This window comes from Perognathus longimembris, chromosome 28, assembly GCF_023159225.1.
Source record: "Perognathus longimembris pacificus isolate PPM17 chromosome 28, ASM2315922v1, whole genome shotgun sequence".
NCBI classification, from domain to species: Eukaryota; Metazoa; Chordata; class Mammalia; order Rodentia; family Heteromyidae; genus Perognathus; species Perognathus longimembris.
Genome location: NC_063188.1, coordinates 22,220,470 through 22,240,489, shown reverse-complemented (window position 1 = coordinate 22,240,489; position 20,020 = coordinate 22,220,470). Strand labels below are relative to the sequence as shown.

Genomic DNA, 20,020 nt, shown 5'->3' with positions numbered 1-20,020 from the left:
CAAGTTCTATAGATTACATTTGACAACTAGGACACAGAGGAGATGGATAGAGGGGTGAAGTACTTGGATTTATGCGGTATAGCTGAAGAGCAAGTGATACTAGGGGTGCTAAGCCTAAAAAGATAGTTATAAGCAGGTGGGATACATATCTGCATATATTTAGACTTCCATTTCAAGAAGTAGGTTTTATGTAGGTTTCAGACCCAAAACAACCAGTAGATGGTGAAAGTTACAGGGATGTTTGTGACCACTAAATAAAGACATTTCTAATAGTCTTATCCAAATTCAAAGGCCTTTCTTTGTGGAATGGTGAGTTCACCATCAGAAGCAGTATTCAAGAGGAGATGGAATGCTTACTTGTCAGTCAAGTTATACATGGCATACTAGATAGTAAGCTGCTGTATGCGATGACATAAGCCAATAGAGGGGGGTATATGGCCACAGAGCTTCATGCCTATAGTTTTAGCTGCTTGAAGTGGAGATAGAAGGATCATAGTTTAAGGCTAGTCCAGGGGGAACATACAAACTTATCTGAAAAATACCTAAAACCAAAAGGACTTAGAGTATGGCTATGTGCTCATCAGGAAGCTCTGAGTTTATAGTCTCAGTACCCACCCCTAAAAAGAACAATATGAAAGAAAGTGAGGCATGGTGATGTGTGCTTGTAGTCCCAACTACCTGGGAAGCTGAGACTAGAGAATTTCAAGGCCAATCTGGCCAACACAGCAAGACTCTGTATCAAAGGGAAAAATGTGAGAGAAAGAACTCAAACAGAATTTAAAATAAGGGGTATAAATTCCTGACTGATGATAGACCTAAACATGTTATTATTTTATGTGGTTTTTAAATTATGGATATATTAAGCCTATAGAAAGTTATATAACAGTGTTTTGCTTTGTATTGTATTGTCAGTGTAGAGGCTTGAATTCAGGGCCTGGGCACTGTCTCTGAGCTTTTTTTGCTCAAGGCTAGCATTCCACCTTTTTGAGCCACAGCTCTCCCTCCAGTTTTCTGGTTGTTAATTGGAGGTTACATTCTCACAGAGTTTCCTGCCCAGGCTAGTTCCATTTATTAGTTCTGAAGAACATTTTTTTCTTTAGGAGTATAGTTAACCCTCTCTCCACAGCCCAGATTGAAAAACTACAAAAAAACTGTTTTGAAATATGGCATAATACTAATAATATGGCTTACTATTTGGGGCATAATGCCAAACTTGAATCTCTTATTTATCCATGACAAATCTTAGGACTGATTCAAAGCCATCATATGAGCATCTCTTTCCTGCCCAGGTTTAGAAAATATTACATTGATTGTCAATAGATCACTAGATCAATCCATTTTCCCATTAAGATTCCAGTTAAATTCCATACAAAATTAGTTGCAAATCATGACAACTAGATGATTAATGGAAATATGTGTGTGAATGGCAAAGAATAAGACTGAGAAGAATGATGATTCTCTTGAGTCATTTCTCATGGGGATGATGATTACTGACAGCCAAGTACCAATACTACTGATTCACATGACACTCAGCAGTTTGGGTCATTTTTCAAAGGAGAGTTTCACCTATATTCATCTTTTCCTTGTGTGTTCCTATGAAATAGACAGGGCAGTTGTTAGTATTGCTGGCTTACAAATGACAGACCTGAAGCCCAGTGGAGTGACTGGTCCAAGTTCACACAGTTGCAGTGTTGATCATGTAATAAAACTTAAAACATATTTGATGAATGAATAAATTCATGAATAAGCAAAAATAGTTTTAAAAAAACCACCAGTGACCACCAGCTCCAATACTTTACCATCATCTTAGTACAAAGGGCTTCAAATGTATTCCTTTATCCTCGTCAATTCCAGCACATCCCCTGACACTTCTAATACTTCTATGGAAGGGTACTTTTCACTTACAGATGTAAAATGAATGTTCCCAAACACATGGGTTTGTGTGCTAATGTCTGCATCTGTAAGCCATTATATTCAAGTAGGATCAAATGTTAATAATGAGTGTTTTCTTTGCCAGCATTTAGATACATGTCATGTAAGTGCAATAATAACTAGTTTGATTGTTGTAAAGCACTATACTTCTAAGAGCAGAACAAAATGTTCAAAGGAATTAACCCCCAACATGGTAATTAAACCATGGAATTATCAGCTGGAGAAAAAGTCTGACACCTTATTCTGACTGGAAACTACAAGCATCTGCCCTGGTTATGAGGCCTCAAGAGTAAAAGGCATTAAGGCCATGCAGAGACTGAATGGGATGAATCTAAGAAAGAAGATAGAATTTCTTACTTCACAACCATCTTATCATACCCATCTTCTATCTAATCTATTTCTCCCATCTCCTGCATACTCAGGTTAATAAAAAGTAGTCAATTAAAAGATAAGAACATGAATGGAGTTGCTCATCTGGTGGGTTTTCAATACTCCATAAATATCTACCCTTCCTAAGTTTCCAGTCGTAAAATGACTACTTCGGGATCTTCAACATATAGATACGTTTTCATTGGATTCAGGTTTTATTTTCTTCTAACAGGAAGTCATAAACTAAACCTATAGTTCTCCATGTGAGAGTGGGTGAAGTTGTTCCTTAAGCGCTGGAAGGAGTGCATTTAGAATCTAATGGGGAGGAAGGGATGCAGGATGCTAGTAGCTTACACCTACAACCCCAGCTACTCAGGAGACTGAGATGTGAGAATCACAGTTGGAAGCCTGGGCAGGAAAAGTCATAAGACGCTTATCTCCAACTCACAACCAAAAAATCGGAAGTGGAGCTACGGATCAAGAACACTACTAGCCTTGAGCAAAAAAGCTCAAGAACATTATCCAGGCCTGGAGTTCAAACCTCATGACCATCAAAAAAATCTAATGAGGAGTAGCCTGAGATGGTGATAAACATTCTACAGTGCCCAGAACAGCGCTCACATTAATTATCCATCCACAAATGTCAAGAGTGCCAAGACTGAGAATCCTTGAAATCGCCCATTTGCAAAGTTTTATGTATTCACTAATAGTTCCTACCCATCTGATGTGGTACAGCATTTCTTAGCAAACTTGAGATCCTAAGTTAAATTGCTAGTACTGCAAAACATCTACAAATACAATGCAAGGCCCATCAAAATCCCAACAACATTCTTCAATAAAATAGAAGCAGCAATTGAAAAATTCATATGGAATAATAGAAGACTCGGCAGAGCAAAAACTATCCTTAGCAGGAAAAACAGTGCTGGAGGAATATCAATACAAAATTTCAAACTCTATTATAAAGCCACAGTTACTTAAAAAAAAAAAAAAAACAGCTTGGGACTGGCACATGAACAGGCCCAAGTACCAATGGAATAGAATCAAAGACCCAGAAATAAACCCACAGACCTATGGCCACCTAATCTTTCATAAGATAAGGGAGCCAAAAACACATAATGGGAGAAAGACAGCCTCTTCAAAAACTGCTGCTGGCTATATACGTGTAGAAAACTGAAGTTGGGGGCTGGGAATATGGCCTAGTAGCAAGAGTGCTTGTCTCATATACATGAAGCCCTAGGTTTGATTCCTCAGCACCACATATATAGAAAACCACCAGAAGTGGCGCTGTGGCTCAAGTGGCAGAGTGCTAGCCTTGAGCAAAAAGAAGCCAGGGACAGTGCTCAGGCCCTGAGTTCAAGGCCCAGGACTGGCAAAAAAAATAAGAAAGAAAAGAAAACTGAAGTTGGATCCTTATATGTCACCCTGAACTAGAATCAACTCCAAATGGATCAGACTTCAATGTAAGAACACAAATCCTGAAAATATTACAAGAAGGAATAGTGGAAACACTAGGGCTCCTTTGCACAGGAAGAAACTTCCTAAATAAAGAAGAAATCAAAGAAAGGCTGGATAAATGGGATTGCATTAAACTGCAGAGTTTCTGCATGGTAAAGGACATAGATATCAAGATAAATAGAAAGCCCACAAACTGGGAGAAGATTTTTACTAGCTATACAGCAGACAATGGTTTCATATCTAAAATATACGTAGAGCTCAAAAAAATTAAAGAGAAAAATCAACTCACATCCAGCACAGTTTTTAATAAAAGCTGGAAGTGGGATGTGTATATTTTGATTGATAAATTGGAACAAAAAGTAGGAATTGTAGTCTGATAAAAGTATCAGGAAAGGCTCTAATCTGATTATCAGGGAAGGGACTACTGTCATAGTCTAATAGGGAAGGAGTGATAACCTAAAGATGAACAAGGAATACTCTACATCTTTTAGAGGCTAAATAGATCATGCATTACAAAAGAATGGTACAAGGTGTGAGAGGAGACTGAAAGAAAAATAATGACCCTTGGGACTTTGATTTGATGCATGAGAAAAAACACAAGGACAAGAGGAGCAGACCTATGAGTAGAGGATGAAAGGAAAGGAAAAATATGCAGAGTTTGTGATGCCTTAAAGCTGTTATTTGGGCAGTTCAAAATATGGAGCTCAGGAGTGTGGTTCATACTTCAGGTATGCCCTTTAAATACATTCATGTGAAAGTAGTGAGATGATATTTCCCTGACTGGCATATAGCAGGATCTTCAAAGAATATTTATCTAGTTAAAAATAATTTAGTGTTCAATTAAAAAAACATGGGGACAAACTCTTTGAAAGTATCTTCATTGAGCAGCCAAATGAAGAAGAAACTCAAAAGGCGTCTAGAAAGAACAAGCCAGCAGAATTCAGTGCTCAGGAAAGGAGAGTATCAACTGTGAGGATTTAGCCAATGCTATCAAATAGTGTTCAGCATTTAAATGTACCAACATCTGTGAATAGAACTGGGTGGGTCAATGAGGTCATCAACCAACTTGACAGCAGTTTCAGTAGAGTGATGGGAGGAGAAAGGAGGCTACAAAAGTATCATCTCACCATTAGTGAAGATGAGATAGAAGTTACAATGATAGTTTCTGGAGATGGCAGAAAGTTAGAGGGAAATCCAGTCTTTTAGCAGATGGTTAGCTTGACAGGAAGAAAGCAGCATAGAGACACTACAGACACAAAATGTAAATAGCTAGTGGCCATTATGTATCTCTTGGGTAGATCCTTGCATTATCGAACTTTCAGTAATACTAAGTTGAGAACATGTGGAGGTGGAAATAGATGCATCATGTGGCACTTAAGAAGCTTCATTTAAGGAAGAGTTTCCTAACTAACAGAGGTACCCCAGTAGTGAGTGAGTTTTCTTGATGTTGGGAGGATTCAAGAAGAAAGTATATAATGGAAGATTCTTATATTGAACGGGGAGGGTAGATTATTTGTTCCTTTTGAATTTCTCAGATCAGTAAATACTTTAGAGAGAAAATATTGAAGGAATATAATTTTATTACCAGAGTTATCAACCATTTAATGCTGCTATTTTTACCATAGTCTTTCTGTATAGTGCTGTTAAAGATTATGATGAACTTAGGGGGGTGAGATAGGTTAAAATACATTTGTAAACATGTGTGGGAATGTCACGGTGTAATCTTCTTTCTGTAAATAATGTATATAAAATATTTAGTGTCTTCACACAAAAGTTTAATTTATCTTCTACTTCTTGTGGTATAGAACTCCTATATAGTTCTTGCCATACTAAGAATTAAAGTATTGACAACTTCCTATCAGAAGCTATAAGAGAGAACCCGTTTGCTTGCCATTTCCAACTGCTAAAGGGCTACCACATTTCTTAGTCCATGGCCCTTTTCAGCTTCAAAGCTAGTGACTGATAAATGTCTTCCACATTTAAGGAGCTTTGTGAGTACATTAGGCCCTTCAGAGAGTTCAGGATAATGTTACAATAAGCAACCTTACTTCAATTTGAAGCCTTAATTCTCCTGTACCATGTGATCTAATTCATACATTAGGGGAATTAGAACACGGAAATCTTTTGGAGAGCCATTACTTTGTTTACCGAATAGGAAATACAGTTATAGATGTGGAGATAGATAGATAGATAGATAGAATGGATAAAATCTCTTCTGTGGTAAACATTGTCATTATTTATCACCAACATTGGCAACATTTCAGAATAATAAGGACTCTACATATAACACAAAAGTAGAAACATTATAGAGAAAGAGAACTCCTAAGAAACAACAGTTGTTGGTCTTACACCAACATAACACATACACACACACACACACACACACTTATTTCACCAGACTAAAAATCCACCATAGACTAGCACCACACCTTTTGAAATCACCATATTATATGACCTTCTTCAAGTCTCTCCATGTTCTATATCTTTTGGCCCACTGAAGTTCATTCTAATCCAGCATTAGATGGAAAACCTTTTTGTGACAATTTTGTATCAGTTTCTCCATAGCTGTATTTTTCTGCTCCTGCTGGCTTCAAATGTGATCATTAAGTCAGCAAGAGACTTTAGTTTCCTTTTTTCCCCTTGATTCAAAAGGGTATGGAAAGTGTTGTGTAAATGATATGCAATATTGTTATTCTGATCTTTGGGATAATCAAGTTGTTTGACATTTTTGTAATGAGGCCTTTTGGAATATGGGTGGTGTAATTAGCTGCCACGCTGTACATTAACAATACCTGTCCCAGCCCTACAGACTTGGGGACTATAAATAAAAGCATGACAGCTGGCTCCAGCCTTCCTTGTCACTCTCCATTGAAGGGAACACAGCTGGGGAGCTACACTAGAGTCCCTAGGAATCCAGGATGTAGTCAGAAACAACATCTCAACCCAGAAGGACTTGGTATTGCTAGTGGGAAAAGATGGAGACAGGTTGGCTTTCAAAGCACACAATGAAGCTGTTTCATACTAAGAAGGTAGAGAGGCCCCCGGTGGTAATAACATTTTACTAGCACAGGCATTATACAGAGAGAGGCAGAGAGGACATTACTGAGCCAAATTAGCAACGTTTCTTTATTAACCCTTTATTACTCAGAAATGAGACTAATAAAGAACACTGAAATGACAGCAAAGGTGAAAGGGATGAAAAATTATACCATGTGGAAACTTACTATGCGAACAGAGATTACTATTTGGAGGATAGTATTACAGAGTCAACATAGGGCAAAGGATCCTAAGGGAAAAAAGCTGACCACAGAGAGCTGGCATAATTTATATCTTATTTATTGCATCTATTGTGTTCCTCCCCCCATTAATGTATTAGTTCCAGTACAACAAGATATCTATTTTATATTATTATTTTGAGAGATAGAGGTATCTCCCAAAATATGTAAGAATACCTATCTCACACATAGTAGATGTTCAATAACTATTTGTTAAATGAATAAATAGCATTGGTTTAGTATCTTATGCACCTGCCACTGGTACAGGAGCCTCCCAGGAATAAGCTTACTTTCAACTTCTACAGCAATGCTAAGATGGATATTATTATCCCAATTTTACAAATGAAGAAACTAGACCAGAGGCACAGAGCTACTAAGTAACTTGCATCACATGTGATAGGCACCAATTTATGGTCTCCAAGTTATTAAATAATAATGGTAGTGAAACCTCATAAGGCTTGTGGAAGTATTAAATAAGATATACGTGGATAAATATTGCTATCATTAGTATTGACTTTCATTGTCAATAGCTGTTGTTATTATTATTATTGGATTTTATCACTATTGTGGCAGTCTAACTTCAGCACCTGCTTGTGTAATAATAATTCAATGCTGAATCTCAGAACTGTGAAATAACTTACACAAAGTGACACAACCAATGACTGTAACCAAGTCAGCTTGTTTCAAAATCTATCACCCTTTTGTCTCTGCTAAATGAATTCATAAGATTGCCAAGACAACTATTTCTTCCATCAACATTTTACAGGACAGTCTTCCAAGAAGAAACAAATGTGGCTCGCTAATGATTCGGGAAAATGAAATTGATTTCCCCCTCTAAAAAACTCACAAAGTTTCCAAAATCTCATCAATCTGCCAGTGGCTGTCACTGTTGGCCTGGGGGCTGAAAGGAGCAGATAGAAGCAGCCAGAAAACAAGTCATAGGATAGATTCATTTGTATATCCTTGGCTGAGAGCTAGGCATTGAGGGTAAGTCACTTTCATGATAGGCACATCTTGACTTGTGTTGCCCTAGATAGCACTGGAGTAGAATGAGAAGACATTCCTAAAAGACTGCATCATAATTCATCATGTGACCATGTACAAGACACTTCCTTTCTTTGTGTCACAGTTTCTTTATGATAGGGAGGCATCAGATCAATGAAACTTTTCAGTCAAAAGAGCTCTATGTTACCTCTTTTATATATTGTACTTTCTATATGAAATTTCATCTGGGGAAAAAAATTCTCCCACTACGCTTGAAAAGACAAGATTTAAAAAAATCTTTTAAGGGGCTGGGGATATGGCCTAGTGGCAAGAGAGCTTGCCTCGTATACATGAGGCCCTGGGTTCGATTCCCCAGCACCACATATACAGAAAACGGCCAGAAGTGGCGCTGTGGCTCAAGTGGCAGAGTGCTAACCTTGAGCAAAAGGAAGCCAGGGACAGTGCTCAGGCCCTGAGTCCAAGGCCCAGGACTGGCCAAAAAAAAAAAAATATTTTAAGTTTCTTCCACCTCATTTTAAGGATCTAAAAACATATAGGTTGTCCTGTGGGTAAACTCAATGTTTCATTCAATTCTACTTTCTGTAACCAGGAATGAGCCCAAGAATCAGCCATGAGAGCTCATGATGGGGTCCCATAGCCACTGGTTCTTGCAGAGGCTTCTAACCTTGCCTTCATGTGGCAGCTATCTTCTGCATTAAGCTACTTCTCACTGTGTCTTCCACTTGCCTTGCTTACATTAGAATAGATGGAGTAAGGGTGATTGAATAAGAATCAATATTTGTGGGAAGCTATACTTCTATTTTATATAAGTAGAACAGTGGCTGATTTTCTCTTAACATTTTTGTTGTTTATGTCCACCACTCTGTGTCTGCCTTTTGAACTATGGCAGCATATTATTCCCGGGGGATGGCTTCTGATGTATTAATACCAAGTCCTTTGCCTGAATTACAACCAAAGATCTATGCTTCACTTAGAATTTTTTTATTTTTAGTGAGTTATCCCACACCTGCTCCCCACACATTTGTATAAGGCCTTCATTTATCTTATTCTGCTCATTACCACGCATGGGCTTAAAAACCTCACTGAAGCTGAGTGCCAGTGGCTCGTGCCTCTAATAGTACCTACTCAAATGTTTGAGATTTGAGAATCCTAGACCAAAGCCAGCCCAGGCAGGAAATTCAGTGAGATTCTTATCTCTAATTAAGCACCAAAAAAGCTGGAGTACAAGTGGTAGAGCTCTGGTCTTGAACAAAATAAAAAAGCTCAGGGACAGTGCCCAAGCCCTGAGTTCAAGCTTTAAGACACTCACACACACACACACACACACACACACACACACACACACCCCTCTCTGTCTCTGTCTCTGTCTCTGTTTCTCTCTCTCACACACACACACACACAAACACAAACACACACACACTTCACCAAGTGTATCTTCCAGCAGACAAGCCATAGTTATCCAAAGTTGGAGTCTCACATATACAATGTGAGTCCCTTATTGTAAAGTTTTAAAACAATTAAAAATAACAATATGGGCTGGGAATATGGCCTAGTGGCAAGAGTGCTAGCCTCACATACATGAAGCCCTGGGTTCGATTCCCCAGCACCACATATATAGAAAACGGCCAGAAGTGGCGCTGTGGCTCAAGTGGCAGAGTGCTAGCCTTGAGCAAAAAGAAGCCAGGGACAGTGCTCAGGCCCTGAGTCCAAGCCCCAGGACTGGCCCAAAAAATAAATAAATAAATAACAATATGGGGGCTGGGAATGTGGCTTAGTGGTAGAGTGCTTGCCTAGCATGCATGAAGCCCTTGAATTAGATTCTTCAGTACCACATAAACAGAAAAGGCCAGAACTGGGGCTGTGGCTCAAGTGGTAGAGTGTTAGACTTGCTTGAGCAAAGTAAGCCAGGGACAGTGCTCAGGCCCTGAGTTCAAGCCCCAGGACTAGCAAAAAATAAAATGACAATATGGTATTCAGATGTATGTATTTGTATATGTTTTAAAGACCCAAGTAATAGTAATGGAAATTTTAAAATAGATCTTACAGGGGGAAGGGGATAGTAAAGAAAGGGGGTTGAAATAGAGGGGAATTCACAGGTAAAATTAAGTTGTTGGTAATATTATATAGTACTTGTGTAGGGTAATGAGTGTGTAGGTGTTCATTATATCCTATATACATAAATTCAACAAAGTATGAAAGATCTAAGGAGAAACTGGTAATGACTAATTAATTACATGCCCCTGTGGTTCAAAAACAATGTTTGAAGAATAATAAAAGTCCTTTTATTCTATTGACCAAACATTCACCACCATAAGATATTTTCACTAGCTTGTGTCTTTCAGTATGTTAAGGTCTTTTTAAACCCTAAAGTAGTAGATGACATCTATATATTTCTCTTGTTTCTTCTCAATTATTGCCCCAACTCTAGTCAAGTTGGGGCTTTGTTTGTTACATTTCCCCTCAGGTCAGTTTTGTATTAATTGAACTTAAGACAAACAAAAACTGAATTCAAATTTAACTGTGTGTCATAATATTGTCATAATTGTATCAGCTTTCTAGATCCATGGCCATTAGTAAGGATAGGTTCTTTCAGGAATTACAAAATAATACTGGGATAGTCGGTGAATTTGAAGTTCAGATCAACAAAATATTTTAATGCAAGTATGAATCTGTGATAATCTTATACTAAAATTTAGCTTATTATCTGAAATGCAAATGTAATTAGTTATCTACTTTAAACTGATAACTCTGAAAACCCTATCTCATATAAACCAACAATCACTCCAATAACATTATTGGAATTGGGGTTTCAAGGAGTGTATTTAGGAGTCAAAGAGACTCTACCACTTAATAGAACAAATTTTTTATCTCCAAAATATAAATTAAATAGTAATGGTAGCCAGGTACCAGTGGCTCACACCTGTAATTATAACTACTCAGGAAGCTGAGATCTAAGGATCCTAGTTCAAAGCCAGCCTAGACATAAATTTTCATGAGACTCTTATCTTCCATTAGCCAGTAAAATGCCAGAAGCAGAGGTATAGTTCAAGCAGTAGAGGATCAGCCTTAAGTGAAAACGGGAGACTGCAAGGTCCTGGGTTCAGGCCCTAATACTGGCACAAAAAATACTAATGATAATAATATCTCATAAGATTTATAAGAGTATTTACTGAGATAACAGTTACAGATTATTTAATATGGTGCCTAGATAAACTATCACTATTATTGTCATATTTTTAATGGCCGTTATCATTATTACTAGCTTTAATCACTATATGGCTGTTAGCATTATATTGTCAAATCTTGGTCAATACACAGAATTTTATGTGCATTGGACAAGATTTGACCTGGTATTAAAACTATCCATTTACAGGGTTAATTTGAGAATGGGAACTTTCCTTAGTATCTCCATGGGTGATTACCAACACATATTTTTTGTTTCTGAGTACTTCCTGTCTCCTTGTCATGAAGCACCCTAGATTAATCCTCTAATTGGCTTTCTATTTCTAATGTAGAGAACTTTTCTGGGCATATGTTTTGAGGTCACTTAGGATGCCTCACTTTGAAGGCTGTTGTCTAGCATGTTGGAGATGGTCAAATGACTGATAAAACTTTGTAATGCCATCCTCGAGCTAATGATTGATGAATTTGGTTGGTAAAGTGAGCAGTCCTTATCAACATACATTTATGTAGCATGTATGAAAATCAAGATGCCATAGGTATCAAGGACTCTTTAATATGATCAGGAAATGATTTAAATTGTCTTTCCACTTATCTTTATTCTACCTTCAATGCCTTTATTATTTTTTATGTTTAATGACTTTACTGTTTCTCCTCTCATGGAGGATTTTTCATACATTATCATTCTCATCAACCCATTTGTTCCCACAAAAACTTATCTTTTTTATTTTCCACTCATCCCAGCATCTAGTTGGACATATTAATTCATCTTACTATGATAATGGCTTTAAAAGGTTATTTTATCCCTCTTCAAAGCCACAAACTTTTTCAACATCCTAAAACTGAAGAAGTAAGACTAACTGTAATATTTTGAGTTTCCTAGCAGATAAGGGAGCCCATGCAACCCCTAAACTTATGCCACATTATGCCTGTTATGCCTGCTTCGCATGAATAGGAGGCAGTGGTGCAAATAATCTAAAAATCATTTCCACTTGGTTTGAGAATGCACCACACAGTGTTGTTGTAGGTGATTTGCTTTGCTAATTATGTTCTACTGAAGGTAATATCAAAATTGCTTTACATTTTCAAAACTCATCGGGGCTAGAAGAGCAAAGGGGCAGGAATATGGCCCATTTTGCAATGAAAGGAAACTGACAACAACCATGAGGATGCCATGAAGTTTCACATGAGAACTAATGAGTCTATAAGAAAAGTGCAACTATATCAAGGCAGAGCTTTGCCAATTACATATGGGCAGAACAGGCAACCATCTATTCCCATGACTCAATGGACATTGAAAGGTTATTCATTTTCACAACATCCCATAATTTAGAATACTCTAAGAGTCTACAGGAAGGGTTTTAATCATTCCATAATTATGGTTGAAGCATTACATAACCTAGGAAAACACATTTCCTACCACATACATTTTCAGTTGGTCTTACTAAGTCTTCAGTCCTTACGGTCACCTAGGAAAAAATGTAGGGGTAGGATGGGAAGACAATTATATCCTGATGTCACATGGCTACACAAAAAGGCCCTTGAGTGGCTATAGTAGGAGAATACGGACCTACAGTGCCTCTGAGATGAGCTAGGAAGACAAATGAAAGAGATAAAACATTCACCTTGCCACATTTTCTTAGTTGTCTGCCTACGGTAGACATAGTCTACGGAACAATAAACTCTTATTGCTTATTCCACTACTGAGCAGGTAGACTTTCAGGGGCTTCCAGGGATATTCTGAGATCTTGGAATTGGGTTTGTTTTTTGTTTGTTGTTTGAATCATGTAACGGAGGCTAACTATACATTGAATTCTCCCTCTAAAAGCTGCAGAAACAGACAGCAGGTCCATTAAATTTTCTTTCTCATTCTCTCTTTGCAGTCTGCTCCCAGTTTTCAAGAGGGGTGTATGCCATCTTTGGATTCTATGACCAGATGTCAATGAACACCCTGACCTCCTTCTGTGGGGCCCTGCACACGTCCTTTGTCACACCAAGCTTCCCCACTGATGCAGATGTGCAGTTTGTCATCCAGATGCGCCCAGCCTTGAAGGGCGCTATTCTGAGTCTTCTTGGCTACTACAAATGGGAGAAGTTTGTGTACTTGTATGACACAGAACGAGGTAAGAAGAGGCATTGGTTCTCCTCTTTGGAAATTCATATAATACTGGTACTCAACCTTTAATTCATGTGTTCTTTTCTCCCAAGAAACAAAAGCCAACATTCTTTTTTGTTTTACTATTCAAAAGAAATAAAAGGTTAAGATAAAATCAAAGCAATGGTAATTGTAGAATCTAAGTTAGGTTTATTTATTTCTTTTGGAGGTTTTTTTTTTTGGTATGTTTGTGTGTATATGCCTATCCTAGGGCTTGAACTTGGGGCCTAAATGTTTTCTCTGAGCTTTTGAGCTCAAGGCTAGCACTCTATACCACTTGAGCACAGTTCTACTTCTGGTTTTGCTGGCGAGTTGGAGTGAAGAGTCTTGCAAATTTTCCTGCCTGGGCTTGCTTTGAACTGCAATCCTCAGGTCTCAACCGCCTCAGAAACTAGAATTAAAAGCATGAGCCACTGCAATCAAATTTTTACTACACATGTCCTCACTGAGAAGTAATTTGGGATAGTTGAGACACTGTTGTTGAAAAAGAGCCCCCTTCAAAACTTGTATCTGCTCTAAAATGCACAAGGTAAAAGCAGTTAGTCTAAACTAGACCAAGGCCAATGCTGGAAAATTTTAGAAAATGAATCCAGTCTGGGGCCATAATTAATTATCTGCCTTCATAGATGAGGTAACTAGTCCAAAGAAATGAGCTTTTCATGGCAGTTGAGCCCCCAGTGTGAGACCGGTGACAATGTCCCCTGCTTCCACCAGATCACATTAGGTTCTTAATTAACAAGGACTTAATAATGATCTGATAAAAATAATGAGTGAAGATTCCCTAAACTGGACTTTGAATGTGGATGGTTTTCTAACAATTGAGTAATATATTGAGGACATATTCCATCAAAACAGTCTCCAAACTTTAGTCTGATTGTAAGCAATTTATAGCAAGGTATATTCATAATATATTCATTAATTAGCTAAAAGCATACACACCATAATTCAGCTAAATGAACCCCTAAACTCAGTTACCTGTGTGGGCTTCTTTAAAAACCCAAGGGACTCTATCACCACGATGTTTCAGAAGAAAATGTTCCTGTATCAGACATTTTCATGTAACTCTGGTTACAGAATAAGTATAATTTCCTCTGACTTAAGCAGTCCAGACTCAGGGAAGGAAGGAGAAAATGAAAGGTCTGTCTTTCTGGGGTAGAGTAGATAGAGATAACGGCTTTCTGGGTAACTGAACTTGAAGAGGAGCTTGCTCTTAGGAAACCAGAGTACTCTTCACTACTCACATTTTGCTGCATCATTAGATCCTATTTGGGAATCTTTAAACCTGTGTTTGTCCAGGGTCTTTACTTCCATAATTTTATCAAATTTCATAAACCTGGAGCAGGATCCCAGAGTTCTAATCCAAGTATTAAATAGTTTTCAGACCTTGACCAATTTACTGGTTTTGGTCTCCTCGCCTAAAATGTGTCCATTCTTAATCTAATACTCTATAATTCTGTGACTTCAAAATACATTATGTAAGACATATGATGCTTTATTTACATTTGGTACTAGTCCTAACTTGTATATTATCAGTCAATTCGTTCTATGTCATTATCAACTAACAATGATGTATTCCAATCTTTGATAGATAAATGTTATGCAATATGGCTCCAAAAGTAATGGACAGGAAAAGATACTCATGAAAAAATTCCTGAAGAGAAGAATGCTGTTGGATTGATTGCTACATTGTGGACTAACCTCTTTAAGAATTGTCAGAAGGGCTGCATGCTAGTGGCTCCCACTTTTAATCTAGCCACCCTAGAGACAGAGACCTGACAATCCACGGTTTGAAGCTAGCACAAACAGGAAGAAATCTGTGAGACTCCTATCTCCAGTTAAGCACCAAAAAGCCAGAAGTAGAGCTGTGGCTCAAGTGACAAAGCAATAACCTTGAGCCAAAAAAGCTCAGGAACAGTAGCCAGGCCCTGAATTCAGCCCAGTACCAGAAAAAAAAAAGAATTGTCAGAAGGTAGCATTCTATAACAGTAGTTTTCCAAGAAATCTTACAAAAGTATCTAGCTGAGAATAGGTAAGCAGTATTTTACAAGAGAGGAGGAAGGGGACCTAGAGAAGAAAAAAAGATCAAGAACAAAGGACAGACTCAGGAAGGAACTCTGTGCATTCTAGCAGAGCCTGTTTGCCTAGGGTACCAAAATAGTTTGAATGCTCTAATTTTGAATTTGCTAAATTTTAATACAGTTAATTTTGTTCAAACACTGGGAATGAATTAGCCTATTTCTCTTTACTGTATAAAGTGTAATCTAGAACAGAGCAATCTAGTTTTCAGAACTGAAGTTTGAAAATCAGCAGCTTCTTTCCTGAAACTTCTGAAAAACTAAAGCTTAGTTCTACTAACTCAGCAACTTTCTTTTACTCAAAAGCAGAGAACACAATATATTGTCTAGTCATTTCCTATCCCATCTTTGCTCATTAAAGCCCTATTAGAGAAAAAGAAGAAATGACATCTATGTCTATTTCTTATCACAGCATCATTTCCCAAATCATGTTACTAAATGGTTGAGACAATTATATGGTCTTGGAGCCAAAAGAAACCTCTCTGATTCATATAAATATATACAATGTTTCTTTCCTCTGTAGGAGTTCAGCTGCTAAGCCTAAAGAAGCACTCTCCATAAACTTTTGTACTAAATTTTCTCTTGGAAAATCTTCTAAAAGCACTGTAACAGGAACTTGCTCCAAAGTTTTCAATGTCTGCCTATTACCCACATTAGGGGGAAAAAGAAGTCTGCTCATGACTCAAAATAATTATGCCTCAACCAACTAACAAACCTCTTCTCCCTATTGTACCCATGAGAACCTCCCACTGCTGGCAGCTCCCCCTTTATACTGCCTCCAAAATATGGAAGAACCACACCTGTTTCAGCAAATTCATCTCTAATACTACAGAAATTCTCTCATTCATCTTGATTATGAAAGTTATTTCTATCCTTCTATCTTTAAAAACCACTGTAAAGTCTATCTCCCCAAAAGAAAGCCTTCCATGACCAATCCAGTGCACAATGATTCCTTCACGCATTTATTATATATAGCATAAACAGCATGTATATAATGTATCTATAACATATATATAATATACATATAATAGGTACATATTATATATAGCAAGATTAGAAGGAGGCAGACATGTGAAGAATAGTGAGAAACAGTTTAAAATAGTAGAAATTAAAAGTGCCACTATCCCATGGAACTGAAAGACCATTGTGACTAAAGAGTAATGTGCAGTAGAATGCACATGGAAAGAAACAGGTAACTAGGAGGTAGATCATAGCCACAGAGTATGAACAGGAGTGTGGATTCCACAATGTGAAGCCACCAGAAGATTCTGAACAGAGGAGTCACATGAGATAATTAAAGCTTCTATAGAGAATAGAATATGGTAAAAGAAGGGACAACAATTAAAAAAAACATTTTGGTGATGCAGGTAATATTGGTAGCTTAAACAGCAGGAAAAAGTATATAGAGTTGAAAAATAGTTTGGAGACAAAGGAATAAAACTTGAGGCTAGATTAACTGTGGGAAGTGAAGGAGAGGAAAGATTTATGATTACTGTTTTAAAAATTTGGGTTGAGAGATTAGATAAAAAGGTGATGCAATTTACTGAACCTGTTTTGAGATAGCAGAGATCTTACCTACCTTTAAACAAGCAGAGAATACTTTTTTGTTCATAACATTTACTTAGCAGTTAGCACATCTGCTTTCCATAGTTACTTCCTGAGTCTTCTATATACTATCCGAAGCCCTTTTCTCCTGTGTATTAATAATTCATTAGCCCCCAGATTTATGCCTTGTGCTTCCTCCAGTACAGAGCTCAGGCCTTATTTTCAGCCTCAAATATTGGTTCATCAAGAATAAGTCCACGTCCAAGGCAACAAACAGTACAAGAAATATATCCAATGCCCAACGTATGATACTGTAACTTCTCTGTACATCAGTTTGATAATAAAAATTTGAGAAAAAAAAAGAAAAGAAAAACACAAGGCAATTTAGAAATAAAAAATCACCCAGTTAAAAAACGGATTTATCAAAACTTTCAGTTATTAATAAGCAGAAAATAAAGATAATTTGAGAAACGTCAAAAAAAAAAGAATAAGTCCATGTCATTTTGCAATACCTCATTGTAAGGACAGAAAGAGGAAGATAAAGGGAGGAAACTAATAGTATAAGCAAGAGAGAGGATAGGAAGGAGGGAAACAGATGGGAAGAGAGGAAGTGTTAGAGAAAGAAGGAGGGAGTGATAAAGGAAGGGAAAGAAAACAAGTCCATTAAAAAATCAACCAAGGTACCTATCCTGTGGTTTTCTTTTACTACAATGACCATCTATTGCTTTACTAATAAAAACTATAAGAGAAATTACAGTAGCCAAATACAAACTTAGACCTCTTTACATGAGATGTTGAAGAAAGATATAGGAAACATATGTAATTACATCCAAATAAGCTAAATATACAAATACTGTGACTCTATAAGGGTAGAGATGAATGAAGACCTGAGGAATTAGTTAAACTTTTGAGGTCATTTAAAAAATGGATAGCACAAAGTGCATTTTCTTCTCTGAAATCGAGAAACACTGAATGGATTTCAGGGATTTATTGACTACTTTGATTCTTGTCTGACAAGAAAGGTCTGATTTGGCATTTACGGGTCATTGCTTCACTTAGTTACAAAATGCCATCTAAGTTCATTAATATAAAGGTGAAAATTATACTTCTGGTGCTATAGGCACAAAAGGTCACTTCTTGGGAAAATTATGAGGTTGACTAAGTGTGTTATCTGGCTCCTTTGTACCCTTTCCTTTTATTGACTCCCATATTCCTTATATCAAGTGCTTCTAAGGAAAACATATCTCTATACCTGCCCTCCCAAGTAGGAGCAAAACATCACAAACTCCATCCTTGCCTGCCTCTATGCCTCCATAGAAACATTCCTGTCCTGCATTTTATTCTCACTGATTAATAGCATTTCTTTGCTAAGTAACAACGGCTCAGCTTACCAATTTATTTGTGTCAATTTATTATGCCTACTAATGATTTGTGTTAACATATCCGAGGAAGAAGAAATTTCTATTCAGGCAAGTGTCTTCTGTGGAAATAGATTCTTAATTCAAAATATAGCTTTTTTATTATTATTTTAATTAACACAAAATGATTATACACATTTATGAAGTACAGTGTGGTATTTTGATACATGTCCATATTGTATAGTCACCAAATTAGGATAATTGGCACATCTGTCAACTCATACGTTTATCAATTATCATTTCTCTATGTTAAGAGCATTCTGAACTCTCTCAGTAGTTATTTTTAAATATACAACACATTATTGTTAACCAAAGTCACCCTACTGTGTGAAAGAACTTATTCTTTCTAGCTAATGTTTACCCATTGTCCAACTTCCCAACATTCCTTGCTAAGCATCTAACCACTCAACCACCATTTTACTGTCAGCTTTCACTCAGATACCAGGCAGTCCAATTCCAGTTTGGTCGCATGGCTTTTTTTTAATTAAACTTTTTTCTTTATTGTCAAAGTGTGGTACAGAGGGGTTACAGTTTCATATGTAAGGCAGTGAGTACATTTCTTGTTCAACGTGTTACCTCTTCCCTCATTTCCCCCCTCCCCTTTCCCTCGTCCCCCAAGAATTGTGCAGTTGATTTATACCAAATGGTTTTGTAAGTATTGCTTTTGGAATGGTTTGTCTTTTTGTCTTTTGTTCACATGGCTTTTTATAAAGAAATTTCTAAAACTATTTCCCAGGGAGATGGTCATTTCTTCTAATCAGGCCTATCTTCTGGATGAGAGTAAACTAACTTCTTTGTAGTGCAAACATTTTCCCACAAATGCAATATTGTTATGCTTATTGTCAGACTCTTATGCACCTGACAATTCTCCCAGGCTTCAAGGGCACAGCCCACAGAGATGAAAGAATTTGGCCCAGCTGGGACTCTTGGCTTAGATAATGAGATAATAGCTCTGGGTGTTCTTTGAGGCAACTAGTCCCAACCTTGTACTCAGTGTTCATTAAACTCCTGCTGACTCCCATTCTCAACCTGAAACTCCCTACTCAGTTCCCAAGTAACTCTTAGGCGTCAACAGCCTTCTAACAAAACTTTTTTTCTCTCCAAGGTTGTGGCAGGAACACAGGCAGTTGTACCAATTATCCCATCAGTCAACAAGTAATTATTGAGTTTTCCCCAGTGCTAGATTGTGCTAGTCTACTGGTGGGATTTAAAAGAAGAATTAGACCCTGCCTTTGAGAGGTTGACAATCTTGTTTCAGAAACAATGATTTATCTCAAGGGCCTAGAGAAAATATTTTACGAACCCACTAGTGATATTTGTATTCATTAGTGCAGGTACCTGGGGGGAAAAAGTAAAGGTTGTCAGATAGCTCAGAAGATGGGAAAATTTTAGAAGGTCCTGAAAGGCTTAAGTGGTAAAGAGATTCTCCATGACAAGGAGAAAAGGGCCTTTCCTCAGAGGACTATAAATATTTTTAGACTGACTGGATTCAGACTGTACTGAGAAAAAAGCAGTGCTTCAAATTCCTCATACTTTCTTACACATTGTCATTCCAAACAATTTACCTCCCATCCATTCAATTCTACTTTCCTAGAGAAAGCACATAATCTC

At 37.4% G+C, this 20,020-nt stretch overlaps 1 protein-coding gene across 3 annotated transcripts in view; it reads left to right on the top strand.

Annotated features, from left to right (window-relative positions):
* Gria3 (glutamate ionotropic receptor AMPA type subunit 3) overlaps window positions 1-20,020 on the top strand; it is a 291,489-nt gene that overhangs the window by 61,212 nt on the left and 210,257 nt on the right. For all 3 annotated transcript variants that reach the window (XM_048336456.1, XM_048336455.1, XM_048336457.1), the window contains exon 3: window positions 13,100-13,339. In XM_048336456.1, the coding sequence (XP_048192413.1) occupies window positions 13,100-13,339 (240 nt within the window). The remainder of the gene's footprint in view (window positions 1-13,099; window positions 13,340-20,020) is intronic.